The 25,702-nt window shown below is 42.4% G+C and overlaps 1 protein-coding gene across 1 annotated transcript; it reads right to left on the reverse strand.

Moving 5' to 3' along the window:
* On the reverse strand, positions 1-25,702 carry LOC111153927 (cytotoxic and regulatory T-cell molecule). The gene is made up of 10 exons (XM_022513243.1): positions 25,657-25,702; positions 18,245-18,391; positions 15,541-15,693; positions 13,316-13,459; positions 12,281-12,442; positions 8,342-8,422; positions 5,896-5,979; positions 3,976-4,122; positions 1,900-1,986; positions 1-131 (listed from the first exon to the last, which is right to left on the reverse strand). The coding sequence occupies exons 1-10, from the start codon at positions 25,700-25,702 to the stop codon at positions 1-3; spliced, it is 1,182 nt and encodes a 393-aa protein (XP_022368951.1).

A 25,702-nucleotide genomic window follows, 5' to 3' on the forward strand; every position in this document is an offset into this window, starting at 1 on the left:
CTACACAATGGTCTCTGGTATATGGGTGGGCTCTTCTTTCAATTTTGAATTTTGTGCATTTTCCTTCCTCTTTGTTTTTGCTTCTGAGTACAACTGTGTGATGTAGTTCATGTAGCTCTTAGAGCGGAAACCTGAGAGAAAAATGTGTCAAAGATGACCATTTCTTTTTTTTTTTTTTAAAGATGACCATTTCTTTTGAATAACACTGCATCCATTTTTTGAGACACTTGGCATGTGGCATTTTTGGGTTCATAGGCTAATGGCTTAAAAAAATCAAATCTGAAATTCATGCATATCATAAATGGCCTGAATGCATTGTTATAGGCTGATTTTTTAAGTCTTCTTACATAAATATACTAATAAACCTGAAATAAAATATATAGACATTTCTATAAAAAATCTGGGGGGGGGAACCCTACATTGTATTTAGCAAATTTCATACTAAAAGTAGTAGGACTTATGGGAAACATAGGGTTGGGGCAGACTACTCAAAGCCCAGGTAACTATACACAGAGGCAGGAGACAGCTCCAGAGGATGTCTTTTAAGTGAGTAAAAACATGGAAGTCGAGATGCTGGGCTGGAGGGAGCTCAGGGAAGGAGGCCGGAAGTGCAGGTTGGGGCCCAGTCCAGGAGGAAGTACCACCTCCCACAGTCTGTGGCCAGCCCCTGGGGATGGCCCTTCCTGGGAAGGGAAGCTTGAGCAAAGGTAGCCCTTTTCAACTTTCTTAAAGTTGAGATGCAAAGGCTTTCTGCCTTTTCAGCAGCTGAGCGAAGGGCTTTTCTTTTCCTTCTAAAAGTTATTGTTCTACACTCACTGTTTTGGTTCCCCTTGCTTAAGAAAACTGGCATAAGAAATAATCCAACTAACACATCATACTGACAAAATTCTCCTACTCGCCATTTGAGGACAAGAACACTGATGTTCTAGAAACATGTGCAATGCAACAGACTCTCTGTGCCTCGCACACACTTCCCACTTTCCCCTCCCACCCCCAGTTCTCATGATTTGCCCTCTTGTTCCCGTCCCAGCTAGTACAGTGATTCTTTCCATTTCACACCTTACTAGGTCAAAACAAAAGAAAAGGGCAGAGGTGTTGCGATGGGCCAGCTTCCTATAAAAACCTCAGTGAAACCAGTAGAAACTCGCAGCCAAGCTCTTCTGCGTAGCTTGCAACTCTCAGTGGGTGGTGTAAGTTACTTTGCAATGGAGGAGCCAAAATGGCTGAAGGAAAGGTAGAAGGTTCTTGCTTTCCTGTAGTACCAGCTGCACTCTACTAGATCTTTGTCAAGAATGCACACATACACACGTGCACGCACACAGTCTCCTTTAGAAACCCTTCCCTTCACTTTCTTTACATACTTTGCTTGAGAAACTACCATGGAGTCATTTAAAAGACCCAAAACATGTTTGTCTGACTCAGTTAATCCTTGTGTTCATTTAGTCAACACAAATATATCAACCCCTCCCTTTGCTTCAGGCCCTGTGTTAGAATCGGGGGACATAACATAGATAAACCCCGCTACTCACCACCTGAGGAGGACTGTGGTAGCTAAAACGATACATCAGAAATGACCAGATGGTATGGGGTGTGGAAAATGCTGGATGGTTAAGATGTAGGAAAGATACCCAGAGCACAAGAGGGACATATACTCCCAGGATGTGCCTTTGTGTGGCAGTGAGAACTCAGGGGTAGCTTCCCACAGGGACATGTCTGCAGCCATAGGAACTTAAGGGTCGCTACTTCTTATTTTTGGAAGATGCTCCTGTGTTCTACAAGATGATTTAAGTTGATGGACTTTCTAGTGCTAAAATTAGACTTTGATTTTTGCCCTCCCCCTTAAAGGCAACAAATTAATGAACCTCATTTTTCAAATCGGAGGTCATGTTATTGACTTACCTTGGCACTTTTTCTCTTGGGATGATGTTTCTTCATTATTTGACCTCGATTTGTAACTTTCTAGAGTGTGTTCTGAGATTTCGTTTTCTGCAAGAAAAACAAGATTATTAATTTCGGGTGCCCCAGACATCCCCTATATGTACAAATGTACAGTTGAATAGCACGATCCCTCTGTCTACACAGCAGTGGACTCACTACTCCTCCTTCCATGCCTCATGTTCTCATTCATTCTGAGAATTGTTTTTGTTTTGTGCTCTGATTCCTACAGGCACTGTGCTAGGCTGTGTAAGAGTTCCAGAAATCAGATGACCTCAGATTAGAATCAAGTATTGTTCTTTGGGACGGAACCATTCCAGTGGCCCTTAAAGGAGTTTATGGGACTGAAGCATTAATGGGAGATCTTGAAACAATACCGTGGCATTTGCCTATTGTGTAGGTACAGCTGAAAAGCCGGACACTGTTTCTAGGTCTCTTTATGATGAAGTTTAGTCCAGTTGAATATTTCGAGAGAATGACATCAAACTAGGAGAAGTTGTATTTTTAACAGGGCGAGAGCCATTCAAAGGGGTAGTATTTTGCCTTGGGACATACTGAGTTCTCTGCTACTGGAGGTGTTGGAGCCGTATGTGGCTAAGGCAACAATGTTGGCAACTAGAATGCGAACCACACGTGTAATTCTAAGTTTTCTAGTGGCCATGCTCCGAGGGCAAAAAGAAGCAGGTGAAATTAATTTAATAATACATTTCATTTACCTAATAGATCCAATATATTATTATTAGACGTACTGTATTCGTGTGTGTGTGTGTGTGTGTGTGTGTGTGTGGTATGTATGTATGTGTATTGAGCTTTCGAAGTTGGGTGTGTGTTTTATCCTTTCAGCCCCTCTCAAAAGCGACTGGCCACATTTCAAGGGCTCAAGAGCCACATTGTGGCCACTGCATGGGCCAGCACAGGTCTGAATAATCACTCAGAATTAAGGAGGGGATTTAATCCTGGTCCACACAGATGGAATGCATTGAGTGGACGATTATTCTGGATAACTTCTAAGGTCCCTTCCAGCTCTGGTATGTGTTGAATCTATGCATTTAATATATATTAAATAATAATAATATTATATATTAAATATTTATTAAATAATAAATAATATATATTAAATAATATATTAAATAATCTATGCATTTAATATATATTAAATAATAAATAATATAAATTAAATAAAAAACGAATCTATGCAATTAATATATATTAATATATGTAATTTATGTAGCATGGAAGGTACACTATTAAAATGCATAGATTCAACACATACCAGAGCTGGAAGGGATAGATATGCATAGATAACATATATAATATATTAATATAATAATAAATCAATAAATTAATTAAATAATAAATTAATATAATATTAATATAGAATATATTACTATAATATTAATATTATATTAATATTATTTTAATATATTATTATATATTATATATATTATTCTTTGCAAGAATGTATTCATTCACAAATATATATATTGTCTGATGATAACTTCTTAATCGGAAAGCTTGAGAAACGTTACTCACATAGTATGGTTGATGGAGGCTGAATACATTCTTGCAAAGTAAGAACAGAACCAACACAGTCTATATCCCCCCTTTGACTGGCCATCCCTAGAATGTGAACTCCTTGTGGGGCGGCGGGGGGGGGGGTGGCTGGTCTCTCCTGTTGACAGACGTATCACCCCCGTGCCTGGCACAGCGCCTGGCACACCAGAGGGGCTCAGTGAATGCTTTCTGAATGAGTGAATGAGTTTTCTACTGGGGATCCTTTGGTGACTAGAAGCTTTTATAACTTAATGTCAATTCCGGGAGCGACTCTGAAATCTCTGGGTTATATACTCTTTGATTAGAGCCCCTGGAGATTCACATCCTGTATTTACTGCAAAACCAGCCAGTGCTTATTTGAACGACAGCACGTATCAAACAGGCTGTGCGGCATCGGACAGAAAAGCTTTAGTTGCCAGAATGTCCTCTGTCCCTGCCCCGTGTCGCAGCGCCCCCGAGCGCCTCGTCGGGTCCTCTGCCTCTCACCTCTCTTCCACACCACGTGCACTTTCCGGAGCTTCATTATGAAAAGCTGGACGATGATGAAGAGTATGAAGATGAGGAAGGACACAAGGGTGAGCAGCAGGATGCCGTTTTTCCTCCGCATCACCCCCACGTACTGAAGACTGGCTTCTATATGGGAAACAAAAGGAATTTAGACAGTTCAAGGTTGGTTGGTTTTCATCACTGCAGGGTTTGCACAATTCTTTCAAAGCATAGTGTCAGCTGATAGGCGACTCGGGTAAAAAGACAGAGAGCTTTACCCTGAAGGGAAAGAGATTCATATTATTTATTCTCCGAAAACAAGGCGACAGGCGCATGAACAAAGCAATTCTGTGAGGTGATTTGAAAAATGCTCTTAAGTTACACAGATTTCAAAGCCGTGATGTTTCGTTTCTAAAGAAAATACGCAAGAATATTGACTTAGATTATAGTCAGGAACTTAAATGAGCTATAAGGAATGATTCCTTAGCAAAATGTGGTTAAGCATAGGAGAGGTTGTTAAGGAGTGTGGAAAACTATGCAAATAAAATAAAATCCGTGAATGTTGGCTAGGTTAAATGTGGTCCTACATGAAGGGCTTTGGACATAAATTAGGTGAGGTCTTTAAGATCTTTCTAAACCTCACTTTCTGATTCTATGGGCTCTAGTTTTGCCCAGATGTCCTGACCCCCTCTCAGCCAACAAGTAGTTAAGGAGCACTAGCTAGTGTCGACATCGTGTTTGGGCCTCCTCAAGGCATGGTTCCTGTGCTTTTGGGGTAGTTCTCTCTCTATGGAAACAAATACACGAATCAACAGATGTCAGAAATCTGCCAAATTCTCGATCCCTAATGTCAACGGCATCATGTGCTCAGGGATTCAGAGGCTGGCATGGTCCCTGAGTTAGTCAGGAAAGTTCTCAATGAAGATCTTGGCCTTGAGAGAAGGGTAAGGAGAGGCAAGATGAGCCCCTTTCTTTCTTCAGGGGCAGTTCAGGTCATCAAGGGCAGGGCAGTCAAAAAGGGATGATATTGTCAGAGAAAACTGTGTGTTCTTATTGGGACCTTAGAGACAAGACTGCAGAGACAGGGGATGGAGGCCGTTTGGTGGAGGCGTTGAGGCTCCTGCTCTGTGTGGTAAATGAGGGGAGCCACAGATGTTTTCTGAACAGAAGTGTGAAGAATGCAATGGGGTGTTTTGAACATAGTCCTAAAAATGGACCACAGAAGGAGAAACTGAAGTCCTAGAACTTTGTACAGGAGCTGATGAGGGTCTGGACCAACGGTGGCAGTGATGGTCTACAAGATTCCGGAAGAGGACACTCAAAAGTCCTTGGAGATGGACCGATTTTCTGTGTGTTTGTGTGTACACACATCCACAGGAATGGAGGATGACATCAAGGTTTGGGGACTCTGTGATCATCCGGATGAGGTGATTTTGTGGGAAAAGGTGCTGTTTGGTTTTTAGTGATGTTAAGTTCGAGGAGATGGCAGAAAATCCAGCAATAGGGATGTAGAAGGTGGAATGAAACAGGGATTACTTCTGAAGAGAATGTTCTGGAAGTATAAATATGGAGCTTTCCTGCCTGGTGACAATAGGAACAACCTTGGGAATGGGTAAACTCATTGAGAATTAAGGGAAGAATCAAGGATAAAGAAGTCAAGTCAGAAGTGTATCCACATAAAAGAAGCCAGAGGAGGAAGGGAAATTCTCTGAAGGATACATAGAAGGAGTGGTTAGCAAAAAGTCACAGACCCAGGCAGAATATGTCAAGGAAGCCAGGGAGGCAACTACGTCAAAGAACAAGGGATTGATTAACCAATAAAAAGGTCAAGAAAATGGGGACTGAAAAAGGCCATTGGATTTACTGATGAAGAGGTTAAAATGTCAAGTGTTTATTCTAAGTGCTGTGGGGGATGCTTACCAGTTGCCAAGGCAGGGTCTTCAGTGGGTCGTTCTTTCTCTTCCTTGTCACTCTCTGTTATACTGGAATCTTCCATTACTGCAACTAAGTCGAAAGAAATTAAGACATGAAATATACATGTGACGGTATATGAATAGTGTGTATATTTACACAGCCATCCTGAAGCAGCTTTGGAAACCAAATTAAGTTGTCCTTTTTACAAACACCAAAACCAAACAAAACAACAAGACCATTTTTGAACTACTGACGTCTTCCAGAAATAGTTGCAAACAGCCCATTTCGCCTCGATGATAACTGCACTCCAGCTCTAGGCTCGGCCCCAAACACAGCATTCCGCGGGTTCCTCACCACAGCTCTGAACAGAGGCTTAGAGAAACTAAGTACATTGTCTGACGTCACGGAGCTAGTGAGTGATGGAGCCAACGTCGAAATTCAGAACGCAAAATGTAAACCACTGTTTTACACCTGCTTCCTGAATCAGGCTTCTTAGTGAGAAGGGCTTCAGATTAGCACCAGAGCAACGCCAGGATGCCAAAGATTGGGACCCCAAGCCTTGTGGCAAGAAAACATAACAGCCTGGGAAACAAACATTTCTATATTGAAAAATAGGCTCCCTTATCCTTCAAACCTCTGCTTGCCTCCCCCCTTAGAAGGGGCATGTACTGTGATGCTTTTGCTAGGCGAGAGAAGCCATAAAAACCAAAGACCGGGTTTTCTGGTTTTGTTGCTCATCCTCCCCCTTCCTGCCCGCCACCCCCTGCCTTTTAGCCCATTGCACAGCGCCACTGTGTGGATCCCGCGGGGAATGAAACCACCCGTTCGTCTGGAAATGGGTGTGATTAACAGTAATAAAATCGTAGAAATTGAAAGCCGAAAGGAAATTTAGAAACCATATTAAATCTTATGTTCTATATGAAAAAGCAGAGCAGAAAATTGGGTTGTTTAGCGGCACTGTCAGCCAATTTGAAGACAAGTAGATTCTAAACACGTTTACAAATATTGAATTATTAAAGCAAGTGAGATGGTGGCTCTACTTCAGACCATTTTCAATCTCCATTGCCCTTCAAAACACGGGCTGGTACATATTGTTTGTGTTGGTGTTTAAAAGCCCCGAGCACTTACTTTTAAATATTATTCCAGATAAAAAATGTTTAAAAATGCAATCTGATACTCAGAACTATGGACATGATAATGATAGGAAAGCGCTTATTCCACTCAAGGAGATTCCTACAGACACACTGTTTGAAACAAAAAGAGGACATATAGGAGTTTATGCCCTTTTTGGACGAGGCTCTCTTGCTCGAAACCCCATAACAAATGAAGGTATTCATACGTGTATTTATTCATTTATACGGCATTTTCTGAGTATCTGCTAGTGCCAGATACTACGCCAAGTAAGATACAAAGATAAATATATGATTATTGCCCAGAGCTAACCATCCAGTGGGTTCACTGTCTAAAAAACTGGGATTATAATCCAGGCTTCGTATATTCTGCCTTGAGAGCTCAATCCTGTCATCCAAAACCTGTCTGAGTTCTTGACAACCGAGCAACTGAGGTGTTTTCAAAGGCGAGCTTGTTATTCTGTGGCCCAAAGTCCCACATCTCCACATCCTGCTTCTTTGCCCTTTGCTGAAACCAAGTCTTTATTTTGTGTTTGCTGTGCTCCGGATGAGAAAACAAAGAAACGAGTCTCTCCATAAATGAATTCAACCTTGCCCTTTACCGTAGAGGAAATTCAAATATCACAGTTGTGCGTGCGTGCGTGCGTGCGTGCGTGTGTGTGTGTGTGTGTGTGTGTATGAAGCAAACCAGCACTGAACTTACGAGGCATTAGTTACCCCAAAGCCTATCCCACTAAGGGAACTCTGCTGGTGGTGTTCTCTGCCCCTCCAGGAAACCACTAAGCTAGAGCCAGTGCAGGGTATCCTGCATTGCCTTATTAAAAGTTAAAATCGGGGCACCTGGGTGGCTCAGTGGGTTAACCTGCCTTTGGCTCAGGTCATGATCTCAGGGTCCCCACATTGGGCTCTCTGCTCAGCAGGGAGCCTGCTTCCCCCCCAACGCCCCCCCCCGCCTCTCTGCCTATTTGTGATCTCTCTCTCTCTCTGTCAAAAAAAAAAAAAAGAAATCTGAAAAAGTTAAAATCAGGGGCGCCTGGATGGCTCAGTCAGTTAAGCATCCACCTCTCAATTTTGGCTCAGGTCACCATCTCGGGGTCCTGGGATGGAGCTCTGCATCAGGCTCCACGGTGGGCATGGAGCCTGCTTGAGACCCTACTACCTCTCCTTCTGCCCTTCCCCCTCCACCTCTTTCTCTCCCTCTCTTACGAAAAAAAAAAAAAAAAGTTAAAATTAAAAAAAAAAATCTTAGAAATGAGAATTGGAAAAATTGCTCTTTCCAAGGACTTTTTTTTTTTTTTTAATCTTAACAGGTTGACACTTACCAGTACTAGTGGGCTGCTGAGGGTCCTGCGAGGACGGGGAGCTTTTCTCCGGGGCATCTGAAGCCGTCTCGTGATTGGTAACTAGGAAAGGGGAAAAACAGAAATCTGCAACTACGGAGAGCAGTCTCACCCACATGGTGCTTGGGACAATAGGTTGGGGAATGGACACGGCTGCTACCTGCCTGGGAGGTTCTGCGGAGACCTCAGCACTATGCGCCCTGCAGCTCTTGCTCTGGTTTTTGAATCCGTCCTGCTGCTAGCCCATCTGCTAGGCTGGCTGGCTGAGAAGTTCGGCATGGGGGGCCACAGCGCTGTGTTTCACAGGAGTATGCTAAGGCGGTTTGCTGTCTCTGTCTCCATCTACCTGTTAGTCCTTCTGTCTGTCTGCCCGGTCCCCTAGCTCCCTCCTTATTTATTCGTTAGGTGGCCTTGGAGTCAGTCACAGACTGGGTTGAATTCTGATGTTGTTAACTTGCTTGTTACCAAGTGAGTTGTTTTTTTAAAAGATTTTATTTATTTATTTGACAGAGATCACAAGTAGGCAGAGAGGCAGGTGGAGAGAGAGAGGGGGAAGCAGGCTCCCCGCTGAGCAGAGAGCCTGATGCAGGGCTCGATCCCAGGACCTGGCGATCATGACCCGAGCTGAAGGCAGAAGCTTAACCCACTGAGCCACCCAGGCGCCCCTGCCAAGTGAGTTTGAGCAAGATACCCAACCTCTTGAATGCTCAGTTTTTCCTTACCTGTAAAATGGAACTACTAACAGCATTTGCCTTTGGGGTGTTTTTTTTTTTTTTTTTTGCAAGAAATTTTAATGAGTTCGTTCATTCAACATGCTTAGCACAGGGCTTTGCTATTTATTAAGCACAATGGTTACAAATGTAATATTGTATAGTAGAACAATAGTTGGGGCGCTTGGATCGCTCAGTCAGTTGAGTGTCCAATTCGTGGTTTAGGCTCAGGGCATGATCTCAGGGTTGTGAGATCGAGCCCCATGTTGGACTCCATGCTGAGCGTGGAGCCTGCCTAGAACTCTCTCTGTCCGTCTGCCCCTTCCCCCTTCTCTCTCTATAAAAAACAAAAGAAAACAATCAAAATAGTGTTTGGGGATATTTCCAGATATTCAGCTTAGTGTAGATTTGACCAATGAACAGACCTGCAACCAGGGAGTGTATAGAAAAGGTACCTGAAATTTTATAAATATTGATACTGATATGTGACAGGCAATGTCTTTATGCAATTTGTGAGTGCTTCTCAGCTTTTTAATTTTTATTTTTTAAGAGATTTTACTTATTTGAGAGAGAGAAATAGAGCACAAGCCGGCTGAGGGGCAGAGGGAGAAGGAAAGGAGGTGGGGCTCGATCCCAGGACCCTAAGATCATGACCTGAGCTGAAGGCAGATGCTTAACCCACTGAGCCACCCAGGCGCCTCAAACCTAATAGTTTTCTATTAAACCCGATACTAAAGAGATTTCAGAATGCAAAACAGTGCAATTTTTCTAACATTTTGATGTTGCTAAAATAACAGTTATTTTTCCACAAAAAATGCCATTTCTGTTTATATGTAGTGGATTATTTTATAAATAAATATTTAAACTATTTTTTCAATTTTAATTTCTAATATGTAAATATTGACAGATACAATTCACATAACTAAAAATTCTTTGGGGTCCTCAGCTATTTGCAGGAGTGCAGAGGGGTCTCCAAATCTCTAAGTTTGAGCACTGTTGCTCAAGTTTTGGTTTTTTTTTTAATCCCACCTCCAGTTAAGTAATAGGAAATCAAGATTCCTCATTTGGAATACTAAACAATGAAGTAAATCATTTGGAAGAGGGTCTGATCCATTCCTGCTCTGTTCTCCTCTAAGCATCACACTTCCACAAGCATCGAAATGTGGATTTTTCAACGGCAGACACTGCTTACGTCCCTGGATACGGTGCTTGCCCGATCTTCATTTTCCCAGGTCCTACCACACAGAGTATGGGAATGAAATGGGCCAGAATCCTTACTTGGAAATGTGTTTTAAAGCACCCTCAGCTAACCAAACTTTTTAAGCTCATTGGATGAACAAAATGTGTGTAGTATCTGTATGTCAACGTAGTTGTTTGCCAAAGGGTGAAAAGCCATAAACACATGGAAGCGGCCAAGAGCTGGTGTTGGAGCTGCTCTCTGAAGACTCAGTTAGATCAGAAACTAAAGTCAAGTCTTATCCTACTATTATTATTATTATTATCATCCTATTATCCTCCTGTTATTATTATTATTATTATCCTATTATTAGAAGCATTTTATGACTATGATTTTGAGTCCTTTGGAAGTATGGCCATAATGGAGAAGAAACTGATTTCCCCTCTGGAGTAATTTTTGTAGATGGACTGAATTGTAGCTGAAAAGTAAAAATACATACTTTTTCAATATCACTAATTCTTTTGTTGAAGAATCTGAATGTTGGGGGCTCCCGGGTGGCTCAGTCGGTTGAGCGTCCAACTCTTGGTTTCGGCTCAGGTTATGATTTCAGGGTCATGAGATCGAGTCCTGCTTTGGAATGCTCAGTGGGGAATCTGTTTGAGATTCTCTCTCTCCCCATGCTCTCTCTCTCTCTCAAATAAATAAATAAATCTTAAAGAAAAATAAAAGAATCTGAGGATCTTTCAGAAGCACCCCCCACCCCATGAGCTATGCTCCACTGATAGCAGAGGCTGGACTGGAGGGGGACGAGTCATGGAGAGGCAGGACTGTGTGTCAGATTATGGTAGCAAGCCCAGTCTGTGGGGCCCCAGTCTTCTGGAGGCAGCTTCCTCAAGACTTGCTACTTTTGGTTTGATGAGAAAGTGACTGGTGGAAAGTACATGGTAGTGAGGGGGGAGCCGTTAGCCACAGCAGCAACCCCCACAGGGCTGTAGGGTGCTTCTCCCATGATGGCATTCTCCTTAACCAGTGCCTTGCCTTTCTCAACAAACGTATCCTCACCCAGCCGCTCCCTCCTTTGCTAGCGTGAGTGAATCCTTGCACTTGAGGAATTCTTTGTACATTGAGAAGTACCTTATAAAATAACGAAGGTCAGAGTCTTATTCGTTACAGATGTGTGATTCATGGTACTTCTTATTAGATACTTCTTGGCTCAGGAAGTTCGCTAGCGGCGCCTGGGTGGCTCAGCTGGCTAAGCGTCTGACTCTTGATTTCAACTGCAGTCATGATCTGAGGGTCATGGGATCGAGTCCTGCCTCAAGCTCCGAGCTGGGCTTAAAGCCTGCTTGAGAGTCTCTCTACCTCTCCACTGCCCCCTCACACTCTCTCCCCACCCCCCCTCTCTCAAAAAAAGGTTTTCTGGAGCTTTAAAATTATTTTTTGTTTTTGATGAATCAGAGAACACATTCTGAAAATGCCTCTTTACATTAACTATTTGATGTTTTATTAATATTTGTTCTGCCCAGAATATTAACACGGTTAAACTAAAACCTGCAGAACAGTTATAACAATATAAATCTAAAGAGGAATCATGGCTTAATTTGACTGTGTAAGTGTTTTATATTAACATAAAATAATACAGGCAAGTTTAGATTTATTTCAGTGGCTGTTATCTCCTTTTGGGTTGACTACAAAGATAAAGTATGTCTCAGATGACCTCCCTGAAAACGTGACTGCAATAAAACTATGTAAGGCCAAGTCAGGCCGGCCGTCATTATCAAAATGCAAGCATGACGTCATTTGCATATGGCTCCCTGCAAGGCTTTCCGCACAACTGGGGTCCCGGATGTTGGAACAGGTGCTCTAGGATGCCCAGCTGGAGAAATTTCCATCATTAAAGGAATTTGCTGTTAAGGAGAGCTTTGTGGACAGTGATCTCGCTCTGAAGAACTCTTCCCATTCCATTTAATTTCATTTGATAGTGTAATATTAAGGTAAATTAAATGATTAAAGACAATCATTTGTTCTTCTTACCCAAGGCTTCAAATCGGAAAGGTGCTACCAGTTTTCCTCCTTGTAGGCCTTTGTGTCGGATCACGCAGTCCACTGTTGAGTTTCTGCTGTGTCTGTGGACTCTGAGGATGCTGCTGCTGTTACATTTCTTCTTATCCGTTTCAAATTCATGGTGGGTCTCACCTATGGAGCAAATGAAAGCGGTGTAGGAGGTTGTGGCTACTTAATACCATTGGGTGGGTTTGGTTCTCTCAGAGACCAATGGCCTTGACATCTTGGTGAACCTGTTAGACTTCTAAGTCATTCTAGGTTCGCTCAGCTGCCTTGTGCATGCTTGGCCCCAGTCCCAGAGGGAAGCAGGTGAAGGACAGTGGTTAGGTTTCTATTAACCTTCACTACTGGAAAATGAAATCCAAAGCTTATGGTGATGACACAGGGACAGCCTGATGTTGTCAAACACAAAGACCCAAGACCTTACTCAAGGTGAATCGATCAGGCAAATGAAAGGTGAGGTCTTGTAATGATGTAGAATTGGCATTGGACGGAATCTCTCTCTGAGTGTGTAAAGTCCAATGTAACATACATTACGATGTAAAGAAACTCTAAATAGTTCCCAAACGTGACCATTAGTTATCCTTCCATCAACTGAACCCTGCTTTAATCTAATCAAAGTTTAGATTCTTTGGTACCATAATAATTTTGTTGAGGGCATGACATCGTAACGCACTTTTTCAGCAGGATCTTATCTGCCAGAATAATAACTATATCCTACCTATATACGAAATTCTGTTGAATTTTAAGAAACCATAATATCCAATTTCAGGTGTCCACTTTCTTTTAAGTATAAACATCTAATCCTATTATTTGTGATAGGTTTTCAAGATGAAGGCACGGTATCGATAGGTTATAAAGATAATTTGTCCAGAAAAATCCGACGGATTGTTGAAAGCTATTTTGCCGCCGCTGACACCACCAGAGGGTGCCAGAGGATTTAAAAATTCCTTGGAAATTGCCGTAGGAAGGAAAACAAAGGAGGAAAGAGAACACTGTCCTTACCATTGAGCTCTATGTCATTCCCTATAATCCAGGTTATCTGCGGAGGGGGCTTACTTCTCACGGTTGAGCATTTAAGGGTAACGTGTTCTTTTCCGTCTTGCGTTCTGATAACTGAAGCTTCCAGGGTTGGTATGGAAGGTGTTGCTGGAAGAAAATTAATTTTTCTGTGTTCACTGAGCTGGTCTGCGTATCCCAGTAAAGCACGGAGTCTAATAGTCTATAGGGATCATGGTAGTGTATGGTCTAAATAATGGGCATTTTTTTTTTTTTACTTGATCTTTCCCAGAATACAGTTAAAGGGCTTTTATGTACTTGTAAACCTACCTTGGCTCTAGTCCATATTGCTTGTCACCCAGTGTGTGATTAGTCCCTGGAAATTCCCAGTGTCACAACAGTAATTTTTACATTTGCTATTTGACTGTGTTTGGGAGAACACTAGTCTAGTTACATCGGTTACCAGTTATTGTAAGAACCCTTGTGTGTCCCTCCATATCTTGGTGGGTCAGTTTCCTTGTCTATGTCACGAAGGAATTGGTTTATGAGTGTCGGTTCAATTCTAGACTGGCATGAGTGTATGACTCACCTCAAAGTGAGTGAGTTCTATCCCCTCCTAATATTAAAGATGCATTTCTCTTATCGAGGGCCCAGTTGTCCTTTTTTTCATACTCCTGTCTTGGAAATAGAGTTGGCCCTTGAACAATGTGGGGATTAGGTGCGCTGACACTTCTCCTGACCACCGCACAGTTGAAAATCCATGCATAACTTTGAGTCCCCCCAAACTCAACTAAGAGCCTACTGTTGATGGGAAGCCTTAGTGATAACACAGTTGATGAACACCTGTTTTCTATGTTTTATGTATTCTACACTCTGTTCTTCCAAGAAAGTCATCTAGAGAAAAGAAAATATTAAGAAAATCATAAGGAAGAGAAAAAACCTTTATAGTACCGGAATGTATTTATTTTAAAACTTTGCATATAAGGGGACCTGCACAATTCAAACCTGTGCGGTTCAAGGGTCAAGGTGCACTTTTTGGGTAGGCTACCTTCTTCCTCTTTCCCATGCACCTTCACACTTTGGTCCAGAACTGCACCCCAGCACATTGATTGGATCATTTATCTGCCATTGAGACATTGCAAAGTCAGCTGCAAGTAGATACTAGATGCATTAGATGCGGGCTGTACACATAAGGAAAAGATAAAGCCCTTTGAGGAGCTGACAGTCTAGTGATAGACTCAGTCCCTAAGCTGTTAGTTAAAAGATCATGCGGTAAGTGTAGTGACAGAGGTATGCAGGGACTGGGAGAAGAGCCCAGAAGGACACACAGGCAGCGTGAGCCAGAGTGCTGTGGGCGCTGGCCAGTAAGGTGGGCTGGGTCCCATTGGGTCTCAACCTGCCTCGGGAGCCTTCCCAGATACTTCGTTACTGTGCCTTTGCTTTATGGCAGGCACCATGCTACATTAATTCAACAGAAGAAGCCTAAGACATTCACTTGTGATTTGTGGAATTATGTCACTTAGAGCTCTATATAAAGTGATGTGTATATATAATTGATCTGAATTAGAGATCAATAAAAAGTGATGTTTATAATTGATCTGTTCCGTCACAAAAAGCAGAAAAGTAAAGACAGTAAGGCTTACACTGAACACAGCGGACCGTCCAGAGAATGGAGCCAGCCCTGGGCAGTCAGAAGACCAGTGCTTCCTGTCCACACCTCCCAACCCCATTCCCCACTGGAAGAGAGGACCTGGTTTTGGCAGAGGATGTGAGCCAGCTGTCCAGTGCAATTACATCTGAATTCACTCTATCTTAGCTTATGCTGTTGTTAGCTTCTACTTTATTTACAGGATTCTCTTCCTACCTTGACCCGTGTGCCAACTCCTTGTTAGGCAGGGGCTACGCCCGATTCCTCTTTGATCCCCTGGAGCTTAGCACAGTGCCTGGCGCATAGTAGCAGCTTATCAAGGATTAATTCTCCTTTCTCTTACTTCCTTGGTCAAGAAACGGCATTGATACCAAAGACAAATTTCACAAAGTCACATTTTCATCTGGGGCTCGCGAGTCAAAATGCTCCTTTCTGTTTTCCTTTTGACAAAAGATGGTAGAGGTGCCCAAGAAAATGCTTTGCTCTAGGCAATATTACTAACTAGAATGTGAAGTTTAAGAATGGTCTGTCCCGTCCTAAGTCTGTCGCTCATGTGCTGGGTTGCCGGCCATCAGACACTTACCTAACACGATTACTTTTACTTCCTTTGTTCTCACGGAGTTGCTGTAATGTAAACACTTGTACACGCCTTCATCTTGCAGGGCGACATTAAGCACGCTGATGGAAAGCTGATGGGTGGAGTGATGAAGAAGCTGGTATTTGGGATTTTTTAAAGCTGGACAAGAGGGAAAAAGAGCTGTTAGGAAGAAAGTGATCAGATGAATACAGTCTCTCAGTGGGTTGATTGTTCACAGGAATGGCTTTTGAATTTCACACTTTCGCGGAACAAATGTCACATCTCCGATTGAGCTGCCTTCCAAATTCTAGTGTTCCCAGTTGGATGCCTCTCAAAAGCTCGACATTCATTTAGGAAATGAAATATTTTGATACTGGGATCTGCGAAATAAACCGTTTGCTTTATTTGTGCATGTAGGAAATTAACACTATGCTGGTGAAGGGTTCGGGTTGAGGGGTGATTAATTTTTTTTCAATTTTTTGTACATTATGAAAAATTAGATTCACCCCATTAGAGTCACCTCCTTGAAATCTAATTGATTTGAGGTTGTCCTGTCACAATGGATGTAAAGAATGGAAAATTAACACGTGACTATCCATTTCTCCATTTGGGTGCTTTTTATTTTTAAAGATTTTGGTTTTAAGTTAATCTCCACACACGATGTGGAACTTGAACTCCTAACCCTGAGATCAAGAGTTGCATGCTCTACCTACTGAGCCAGCCAGGTGCTCCTTTTATTTTTAATTTTTTGAAATTTATTATTATTTGAAGTTTCCTGAAGATTATGGCAAGTGTTTGGGGTTGTTGTTGTTATTGTTGTTTTGTTTTTTGATTCTGTGTTGACCTGGGATTTCTATCTTAGGTCGTAGGTCCCTTAGCAAATCAGAGGCTCCTGAAATAAGTGGTTTTGCCTCCCTCTCTCTCTCTCTTTCTTTGGATTTGTAACATGAACAAGCGTAACATAGTTAAACCCTGAATGGCTGACCAAGGAAGGTTGTTTCTCATCTGAAAGAATGGTTGTGTGTCCTGGGACACTGGCATTATCTGAGCTAGATTTCAGGCATTTTCAAGCTCACCACTATTGACTTTTGAGTCCTTAATTCTTCGTTGTGGGGGCTATCTTGTACACTATGTTTAGCAGCAATCCTCTCTACTCATTAGATGCTAGGACTGCCCCCCCGGCCCCCCTTCCCCAGTTATAACAACACAAAAACTCTCTCCAGACATTGCCATATGTCCCCTGGAAGGCAAGAATGACCCTTGCTTGAGCATCACCGAGTTCAACCAAGGTTCTCTGTTGGCGGAATTTGAGAGTGCCCGTCTTCTCCCAGGTTACTAAAACCCAAACCAAACCAAGAGAAAACATTATTTAACAGGAATGATCTCTATTCAAACTGTTTCTCTCAGAACTTTCAACAATTAACATCTACTTTCTTTACTGGATTCTACTATTAATAGTTAATTTAGCTTGAAATATATGGTACGTTTACATCAAACATAAAGATATTTAATAATGTTTCATAGCATGGGACACCTAGGTGGCTCAGTTGGTTGAGCTTCTGACTCTTGCTTTCCGCTCAGGTTGTGATCTCAGGGTCCTGGGATCAAGCCCCGTGCTGGGCTCCACGCTCAGTGCAGAGTCTGCTTGAGATTTCCTCCCTCTCTCTCTGTCTTTCCCGCTTATGCACCCTCCCTCCCTCTCTCTCTCTCTAAAATAAATAAATCTTTAAAAAACTGTTTCGGAGCATATCAAGTTTTTTAGAGGCTCTGCTTTTACAAGATAGAATGAAATTTGCTGTTTTGGAGACTTTTCCAAATATTTGGCCATTCAGAATATTACATGGAGGTATACAATGGTCTCATTAGGAAGAGGAGGGGTTAGTAAAATCCTGCCCAAAGAGAGGAACTAAATAGACTTTTAAGAATCCCTTTCCTTAAGAACAAAACAAAACCATTGTGACTGTGTGGGGTGATGGATGTTAACTAGACCCCCTGTGGCAATTATTTTGCAGTATATACATAATATTAGATCATTGTATGCCTCATACTAACGCGGTGCTATGTGTTTATTACATGTCAATAAAACTGGCAGTGTTGGGGGTGGGGGATTCCCTTTCCACCTCAGGCATCTGGGACTCAACCTGTGTCTGTGAAAACAGGAATGGCGGCCCTCCCTTCCAAGGTAGTGCGCCATGTCTGCTCCTCAGTTGCTCAGTGATCTTGGTTTTGTGTTGAGAACAACAGGAGAAAAGGAGAGATCTGGAAGGGAGCTTTGTGATGGGGCTTTGAATCGCTCAGATGGGAAATGAGGCAGCTGGCTCCAGATGTGGGGTGACAGCGTGAGCTGCGGGAGGACAAAAGGCCTCAAGTCTGTCTGTGGCCTGACTGTCATTGGTGCTGTTGGCAGTTTCATGGCTGCTGAGAGGAAAAGAGTGACGTGGGGGTGAGATGTGGGCATGGAAATGTGCTTTGTAACTTGAGCCCCCTTTACCAACCATTCTGGTGGGGTTTCCCTTTCAGACTTCCTGTCAGAAAAAGCAGCCATGTGTAAAGTAGTAGGTCTCTGGGTGTGATCCCCACGTAATAGTAGGGGGGCCAAGCCCACCGTATGGGTGACTCATGATGGTTTCTATCCCACCAACTTGTCTGTCTGGAAAATCCCACAGGTTGAGGTCTGGTGGCGATTTTTTTTTTTTTTTCTTTCACTTACCAGGATGCTCATTTAAAAAAATGGTGAACCCTGAGGGGGCCAGCCACTGCAGGGAGGTGGTCTTCCCCTGAGAAACAACACACTTCAGAATGAGCGTCTGGCCTTCCTCCACGGTGACTGTTTCTGTGTGGTTAGTCAGAAAGGCTTCTGCAGAGGAAGAGAATTGGGGACAGTCAGGCTGGCATAGGCCAAGACACACTCCCGAGCTGAGGCAGGGACTTATTCTCAACACAACCTTATTCATTCATTAGTCATTTATTCATTTATTATGTACTTTTTTTTTTTTGAGAGCGAGAGAGAGAGAGAGACTCAGGGGGAGAGGGGCAGAATCAGAGGGAGAGGGAGAGAGATTCTTAAGCAGTGGACCCCAACATGGGGCTCGATCTCTCGACCCTGGATCATGACCTGAGCCAAAATCAAGGGTCAGATGCTTAACCGAATGAGTCACCCAAGTGCCTCTCATTACACACTTCTTAGAGAAACAAAACATAAATCAATACAAAGGAGCAAGCACTGTACGTAGGGGCAGTGAGATGCCTCCTGAAGGAGGTCTGAATGAAGGGGTGGGATTTTGATAGGAAAGAAGGAAAATGTTGAACAGTATCTATTAGGCACTTGCTCTCTCCTATGCCAGGAACTCTGCCAGGCCACATTCACCTGTATTTAATTTAACTTTTGAACTAACCCTATAAAGAAAGAATGATGTTGTTGGTTCTCTAGATGAGGAAATAGAGGCTGAAGGTCACACAGGTTGGGGTCTGTACCCATGTCTGTGTTCAGAGTCCATGGTCATGTAACTAGGTCAGATTGTCCAAATGAGGAGACCCCAGAAACACTTGTTTCTGGCCTCAACCTTGAAACAAGTGACTTGTGGCTTTAAGTACAAGTTAGGTGTCTAGGATTCCAAGTGGTTTTTATGGGGAGTAGGTAAGCCCTACCTGCAAAAGAGCTTCTACACCAGAGGAAGGATGTTCTAAGATCTCTTCCAGTTCAGGTGTCCATAGCAACACTTTCTCCAGGCAAACATGAGCATCTAATTTCCCCCAGTCACGACCCCCAGAGAATGATAAACAGTGGGTTGTTAACAGCTGTAAATGCAATCTCCCAAAAAGGAAATGGATAAAAAAATAAAATAAATGGGCTTTATTGCTGATTTGGCACTTTTATTGCCATCTGCTATTTCTTCAAGTCTTAAGTTTAAAAAAAACCTCCCCCCCGCCCCTCCCCGAGGACTAGACAGTTCTTATCAATGAAAGTACGAAGCACTTCTATAAACAGAAGAATGCTGTGGGGTTATAAATTATGAATACCAGATATAATGAGTTTCACTGTATCATCTTAAACCTTAAAAAGAGAGAGAGAGAGAGAGAAACAAGGATTTTATTTCCTTGTAATAAATTTCAAGCATTAGGAAAAGTGCTTTGGACTTTTTAGTTTGTTCCATTTCTAGGTCATTAATTTCAATCTAGCCTCTGGCAATAATAACCCAGAATTGTACTGTATTCTTATTGACTTTCACGGGAAAAAAGTTTGCTGGAGTTCTGATGGAAAAATACCCAAATCATCAGCCAATACTAATGAACAATGAAGAGTCCATAAAAAGATACTGTGTTTTCATAAGAGCATTGAAGCATAAGCCCAGAATTCTGCTTGGGTCGGGTCATTTGGAAGTATTTTCATCTATAAAATCAACCCGTAACTGAGTAGCAAAGATAATATTAGTGGAGATACTTTGAAGTGACAATGGATTTTCTTCTAAGGCTAAGGAGCTTCCGAGCCAAGAAATTGAATCTAGAACCATCTACCTTCCATTACTTCCATAGTCATTCCCATCTTGATTCTTGCTTTTTACTTTCTCCTTCTTGTGCATTATCCTGCTTCCCACAGATCGAAGTTTCTAGAGGGCAGAGACTATTTTCTACTTCTCTAAAATTCATTCCTTATAGAAAGTATCACAGTGTGAGCTTGAAAAGTAATGGTTTAGTGCCAGCTCTCTTGATGGCAGCATAAAGCAGGCGATGGACAGGCATCTTTGGTCTCCTGTTGTTAATAAGAATACTGAGAGACAGGAGGGAAGTTACTATGTTGAATCAATGACAGAATAAAGACCACTGTCAAAGCAACATGCCCTAATTTCATCCCTCAGGCCAGAAGTTGATACTAAAAAGTTTTGTCCATGTCCTTACCTTTGGCAAAGCCATTGTCTAGACAGGAAGCCCGCGTCTGGGGAAGGGGGAGTGTCGGGATTTATCTGCAGATTGTTTATGAATAAATGTCTTCCACTTTAAAGATGCCTTTTTCTTGGGATATGTGCTTTTGAATTAAATTGTTATTTGATTCTTATAGTGTTTAAGAAATTGTAATGACATATAAGGTGGCTTTTTAGCAGAAGCGAAAGAATCGTATCTCCTGGGGCGCCTGGGTGGCTTAGTGGGCTAAAGCCTCTGCCTTTGGCTCAGGTTATGATTTCAGGATCCTGGGATCGAGCCCCGCATCAGGCTCTCTGCTCAGCGGGGAACCTGCTTCCCTTCCTCTCTCTCTGTCTGCCTCTCTGCCTACTTGTGATCTATCTGTCAAATAAATTAAAAAAAAAAAATCGTATTTCCTAAAATCAGTGTTTGCTTCTGTTGTTGGGAACTGAGTCCCAGGCTACTGATTACAGCTACAAAAGCCTGGGTTTCCCGTAGAAAGGGCTGTGTTCGAGGCATAGAATGATTGCTGTATCCTCTACTCTGTTCCAAGCCTCGCCTTTAGCTTTACAGGCTGATTTCTCTTTCAGTTAGCATGTAGACCCCGTGTTTGATTGAGAGACAGGAAATCATTGTAGAAAGGAAGAATAGCCCCAGAGAGAAGCCACAGACAGGCTGCTTCAGCTGTGAGCGCTCCCAGATACCGTTCGGTGTGTCGAGCTCTGCTAAACATTGGAAGAAGATCCCTGTACCTGTGCTTTGATGGTACGTCTTCCAAGGGGGAAGTTCTCCAGGATTCTCTCATTGCTGTTGCAAACTAAACCGGAACTCCTCTTTTATATATATATTTTTTGCATCTAAGTTTGGAGTCCAACTTTCACCTTCTTTGTCAGAGGGAGGGGTGTGGGTTACCTTCTTTGCTCACCACTTCCTCCCCTGCAGGCTCTAAAAACATATCCCTATGCACCCCTCGACTTTCCCGTGTAGCTCCTGAGTGCGGTGTGCCTACTTCCTAGGCTCCCCAGCTGGGCTTCAGAGCTCCAGTCTGTCTGTTGGCCCTCTGTGGCTCCTCAGAGGCCAAGCGTGCAAAGCAGGGCAGGGAATAACCGTGGAGTTTCTCCTGGGAGGTCCCCCCTTACTGCTGGTGGATCTTGTTTACTGAATGGGTTATGGACTTCTGACTAGTTTCATCCATCCATGCGAGGCCATGTGTTCTGAGGCTGCTGGTTGACTCTGGGGTTATGGATTGTGACCGGTTTATAGATGGAAGTAGAACCTGTGACCTTCATAATCTCCACCCCCAACCTCCTGGCAGTGGCTTCACCCAGAAGCACGTGTGACCGACCCTCAGTCAAAAGGGCAAGCAGCAGTCCCAACCACCCGCCAAAGCATACATAGATGAAACCTGGGCAGTTCTTACGATTTCCTTGTTTTCCCCAAGATTTTCAGAGTCGCAGTGTCTGATCTCTCCTCTACTAGAGGTTATCATGGTAGACTGAAGAAAGAGTAAAATGTACCTTTTTTCCCCCCTTACCTTAGTATCCCAATGATTGCATCCAATAAATTAAATAACTCCAGAACAGAGCGAGTCTATCCCGCAGAGACCCCAAACTTGTCAGATCCCATCAGAACGCATCATCTCTAGTGTCCCCCTAGGCTCCACACACACCTGGCGCAGAGAGACCACCCACTCCGTTCCGCTGTTTGCTCGTATCTAATGTGATTATCAGCCGTGGCCAGGTCCAGGCTCAAGAAGACACTTGGCCTTTGTCCATGCTGTTCTATTGACCTGGATACCTTTTTTTTTTTTTTTTAAAGAGGGGGAGGGGCAGAGGGAGAAGGAGAGAGAGACAGAATTTTAAGCAGGCTCCATGCCCAGTGAGGAGCCCAAAGTGGGGCCTGATGCTGGGCTCGATACAGAGCTCCATCTCCCGACCCCGAGATCATGACCTGAGCTGAAATCGAGAGTCAGATACTTAACTGACTGAGCCACCCAGGCACCACTGCCAGGATAGCTTTCTTATCTCCTCTAAGACTCAATTCAAATTATACCACTGCCTAACCAGTCTTTAGCCTTCTTCTTCCCCACAATGACCTGCCCTTTCCTCCAGCTCCCTGAAGGGACTTCTATTACAGCACTTAGCCCAGTGCTTTACATTTGGTTACAAGTATCTTTGTGTGGAGATAGCAAACTTCTCATAGAGAAGTCGTTTGGCATTCACTCATTTTTACAGTCCCAGGACTTCACACAAAGTAAGTTTTATTTTATTTAATTTTTTTCAAATAACATTTAAGTATTGGGCGCCTCGGTGTCTCAGTCAGTTGGGTGTCTGCCTTAGACTCAGATCATGATCTCAGGGTCCTGGGATCGAGCCCTGCATCGGGCTCCCTGCTCAGCAGTAGTAGGTTTCTCCCTCTCCCTTCCCCCCACTTGTCTTGTTTTCTTTCTTTCATGCTCTCTCTCTTTCTCAAATACAATCTTAAAAAAAAAGAAAAGATTTTAAAGTATTAGTTGAATTAATGGCTAAAATGTGGACATTTATATATCCAGTAATAAACAGTGTAACAGGATTCCAATTCAGCTCTGTTATTGTTATGTTGCATAAGAAAGACATGAGCTAAGTTGAAATCAGGATGATTGTCTCAAATCAGAGCCCTATTTACATGACTGTTATGAGGTAGTAGACAAATGCTTCCATTTAGATCATTATAAAAAAGGCTTGTTGTTGTTGCTGTTATTGTTATTATTATTATTATTTAGATAAACTCAACAGAGAAAATTAGAAGGGTGAAGATGAATCTGGCTTTGTCAAAATTATTTCCAGTATGGCTTTCAAGAAGGCATCTCAGAATGTCAACAAACATGGGACTTTTTCATGGTTAAAAACAACAAACATAGGCAAAAGGATTATCAACAGAACCTTAAATTTGCAACTGTTCTTCGTTTCCTGCATCCTACCCTGCCCTGAAGACCAGGATAGAAGGTTCAAACTGGTGGGTTTTCATCATCCACAATATAGCTGAATGGGATTAATTTTGAAAAATTGTTCATTCTTAGTGTATCTTACCAATCCTAGAGGCTATTTAGGTGGATAGTGACCTTGAAAAGAGATTACAGAATTTTTTAGTCCATAGTTCTTGGCAACCTTAGAAGTTGCATGGTAGAAGGTACAGCGATCTTCCCATGATTCATAGCTACAAACAGCTGACAACGGATAGTGTTGCCAAAATTGATTCGCTGCCTTTTTGTTAACAAGAAAGCAATATGGTCAGCTCCCTCCTCTTTGGGACTCTGACAGGCCCAAGCAAGGTTAGGTCAGAGGGGACAACGTGTGCCCAATGCCATTGAGCCTAGATGCCTTCTGGGTGAGTTTACGGTTTGGGATTTTCAATAGCATATCTTCCAAATTGTATAAATCAGTGGCTTTCAAACTTTTGATCTACATTAAGAAACACTTTTTATCCCAACCTTGTAGAAAGACACACACACACACACACACACACACACACACACACAGAGTAAATGCTTCATGAGATAATTCTTATTTATATGCTGTGCAGGCTGATTTACTAGCTGTAAAAATGTGGGTGGGTTATCTAACTTCTTTTAAACTCCATTTTCTCATGTAAATTGGGGTAGGGATATTAATACCTCAGTATCTGTGCTAGGATGAAATATAATTAATATAAAATGCCCACCCCTTACATGGTACATAAATATATTTTTCTCCTCCCTTTATAAATAGTATTTGAATAATTTATATTTTAAAAGAGTTGTTTTAGGTTTTGCCTTAAGACATGATTATTATTGTTTTTCTTTAAAAACTTTTTTTGTGAGATATTTTTAGGAGGCAACAACTTGAATCCTCAAAAAGTGAAAGTCAGTAAAGGGCTTTAAACTTTGGAAGAATTGAGAACATTCTAATTTTGGCTCTCTGAATGTACTTTTCCTGAATGTATGAGCTGTACTTTAAGCCACTTATTGAAGAAACTAATATTATTTATTACCAAATACTGAATTTATAGGAAGTGCCTCAGAGTATAAGAACAAAAGAAGAAAGCACTTAATCTAAGTGTACAAAATTGGGAATTGAAATACTACATAAAATAGGAAATCTAGTTTTTTAAAATGGGATCATTCAGCTGCAGTTCTATGGCGAATGTAGCTTTAGGATTGGTGCATTCCCTGAAAGCTAACTGTAATTCAGTTCAATATTTGGAAACACACACAGGCAGCAAGCAATACATTTTGGCATAGCTTCTTTTGTAAGAATTTGGTACAAGTTGCAATGAGAGATTTAGAGACTCCTACACCCTGTCCCCCCTTTTGAGCAGGAATAATTTGACCTGTGCTAAAGAGGTAACAGCGTCTCTAATTTTCATCATGCAACATTCAAATTCAGGAAGCATCAAAAGTCAGATTTGAAAATCCAATGTAAACTATCACAGACTCAAAAACTAAGCAGGCATTTTCCATGGGGCTCATTATTATCTCTGAGCTAATGAAAAGTTGTAGAGCACTTTGTCATCCTCAAAGTGCTTTCCCATTTTGAAATTTGATCCCTTTAAAAATCCAGGGAGTTTCGCTGTTGAACATAATTAATCATCTCTCCATGTTAAGTTCAGACATTGAGTTTTTAGAGAATTTGAATTACCTGGCTAAGGCTTATACAGCAAGGAAGCTTTTAAAATCCCATTGTGGGTGCACCTGGTGGCTCAGTGGGTTAAGCCTCTGCCTTTGGCTCAGGTCATGATCTCAGAGTCCTGGGATCGAGTCCCACGTCGGGCTCTCTGCTCAGCAGGGAGCCTGCTTCCCCCCACCCCTGCCTGCCTGCCTACTTGTGATCTCTGTCAAATAAATAAATAAAATCTTTAAAAAAATAAAATCCCACTGTGATGCTTGTCCACCTTGCATACACTTAAGAGACAGAGCCCAATAAGCTTGTGACATTTTGCCATAACATAGATGCCACAGAGACACAGGTTACAGTGACCCTTTCTATACTTACTAGTATTGAACACTAATCGAACCATTGAACAAGAGATTAAATAAAGCAGGAGCACCCCTCCATGTGTGATTGGGGTGTAGCTTGGAAAGTAATCACATACACACCTGGGTTCTCCTCCGTCGTGGGTCCTCTGTGAATACAACTGACTGACAGGTAGATTTGGTACAGTACCAGGTCAGCTGAGTCTCATAAGAAATGAGCCCAAAGTCCTTACCTTGTAAGGGGAACCAGGCCAGCAAGCTGCAAAATCTCCACCACAT

The sequence above is a fragment of the Enhydra lutris genome, unplaced genomic scaffold (assembly GCF_002288905.1).
Source record: "Enhydra lutris kenyoni isolate GAN:26980312 unplaced genomic scaffold, ASM228890v2 scaffoldscaffold34, whole genome shotgun sequence".
Classification (NCBI taxonomy): domain Eukaryota; kingdom Metazoa; phylum Chordata; class Mammalia; order Carnivora; family Mustelidae; genus Enhydra; species Enhydra lutris.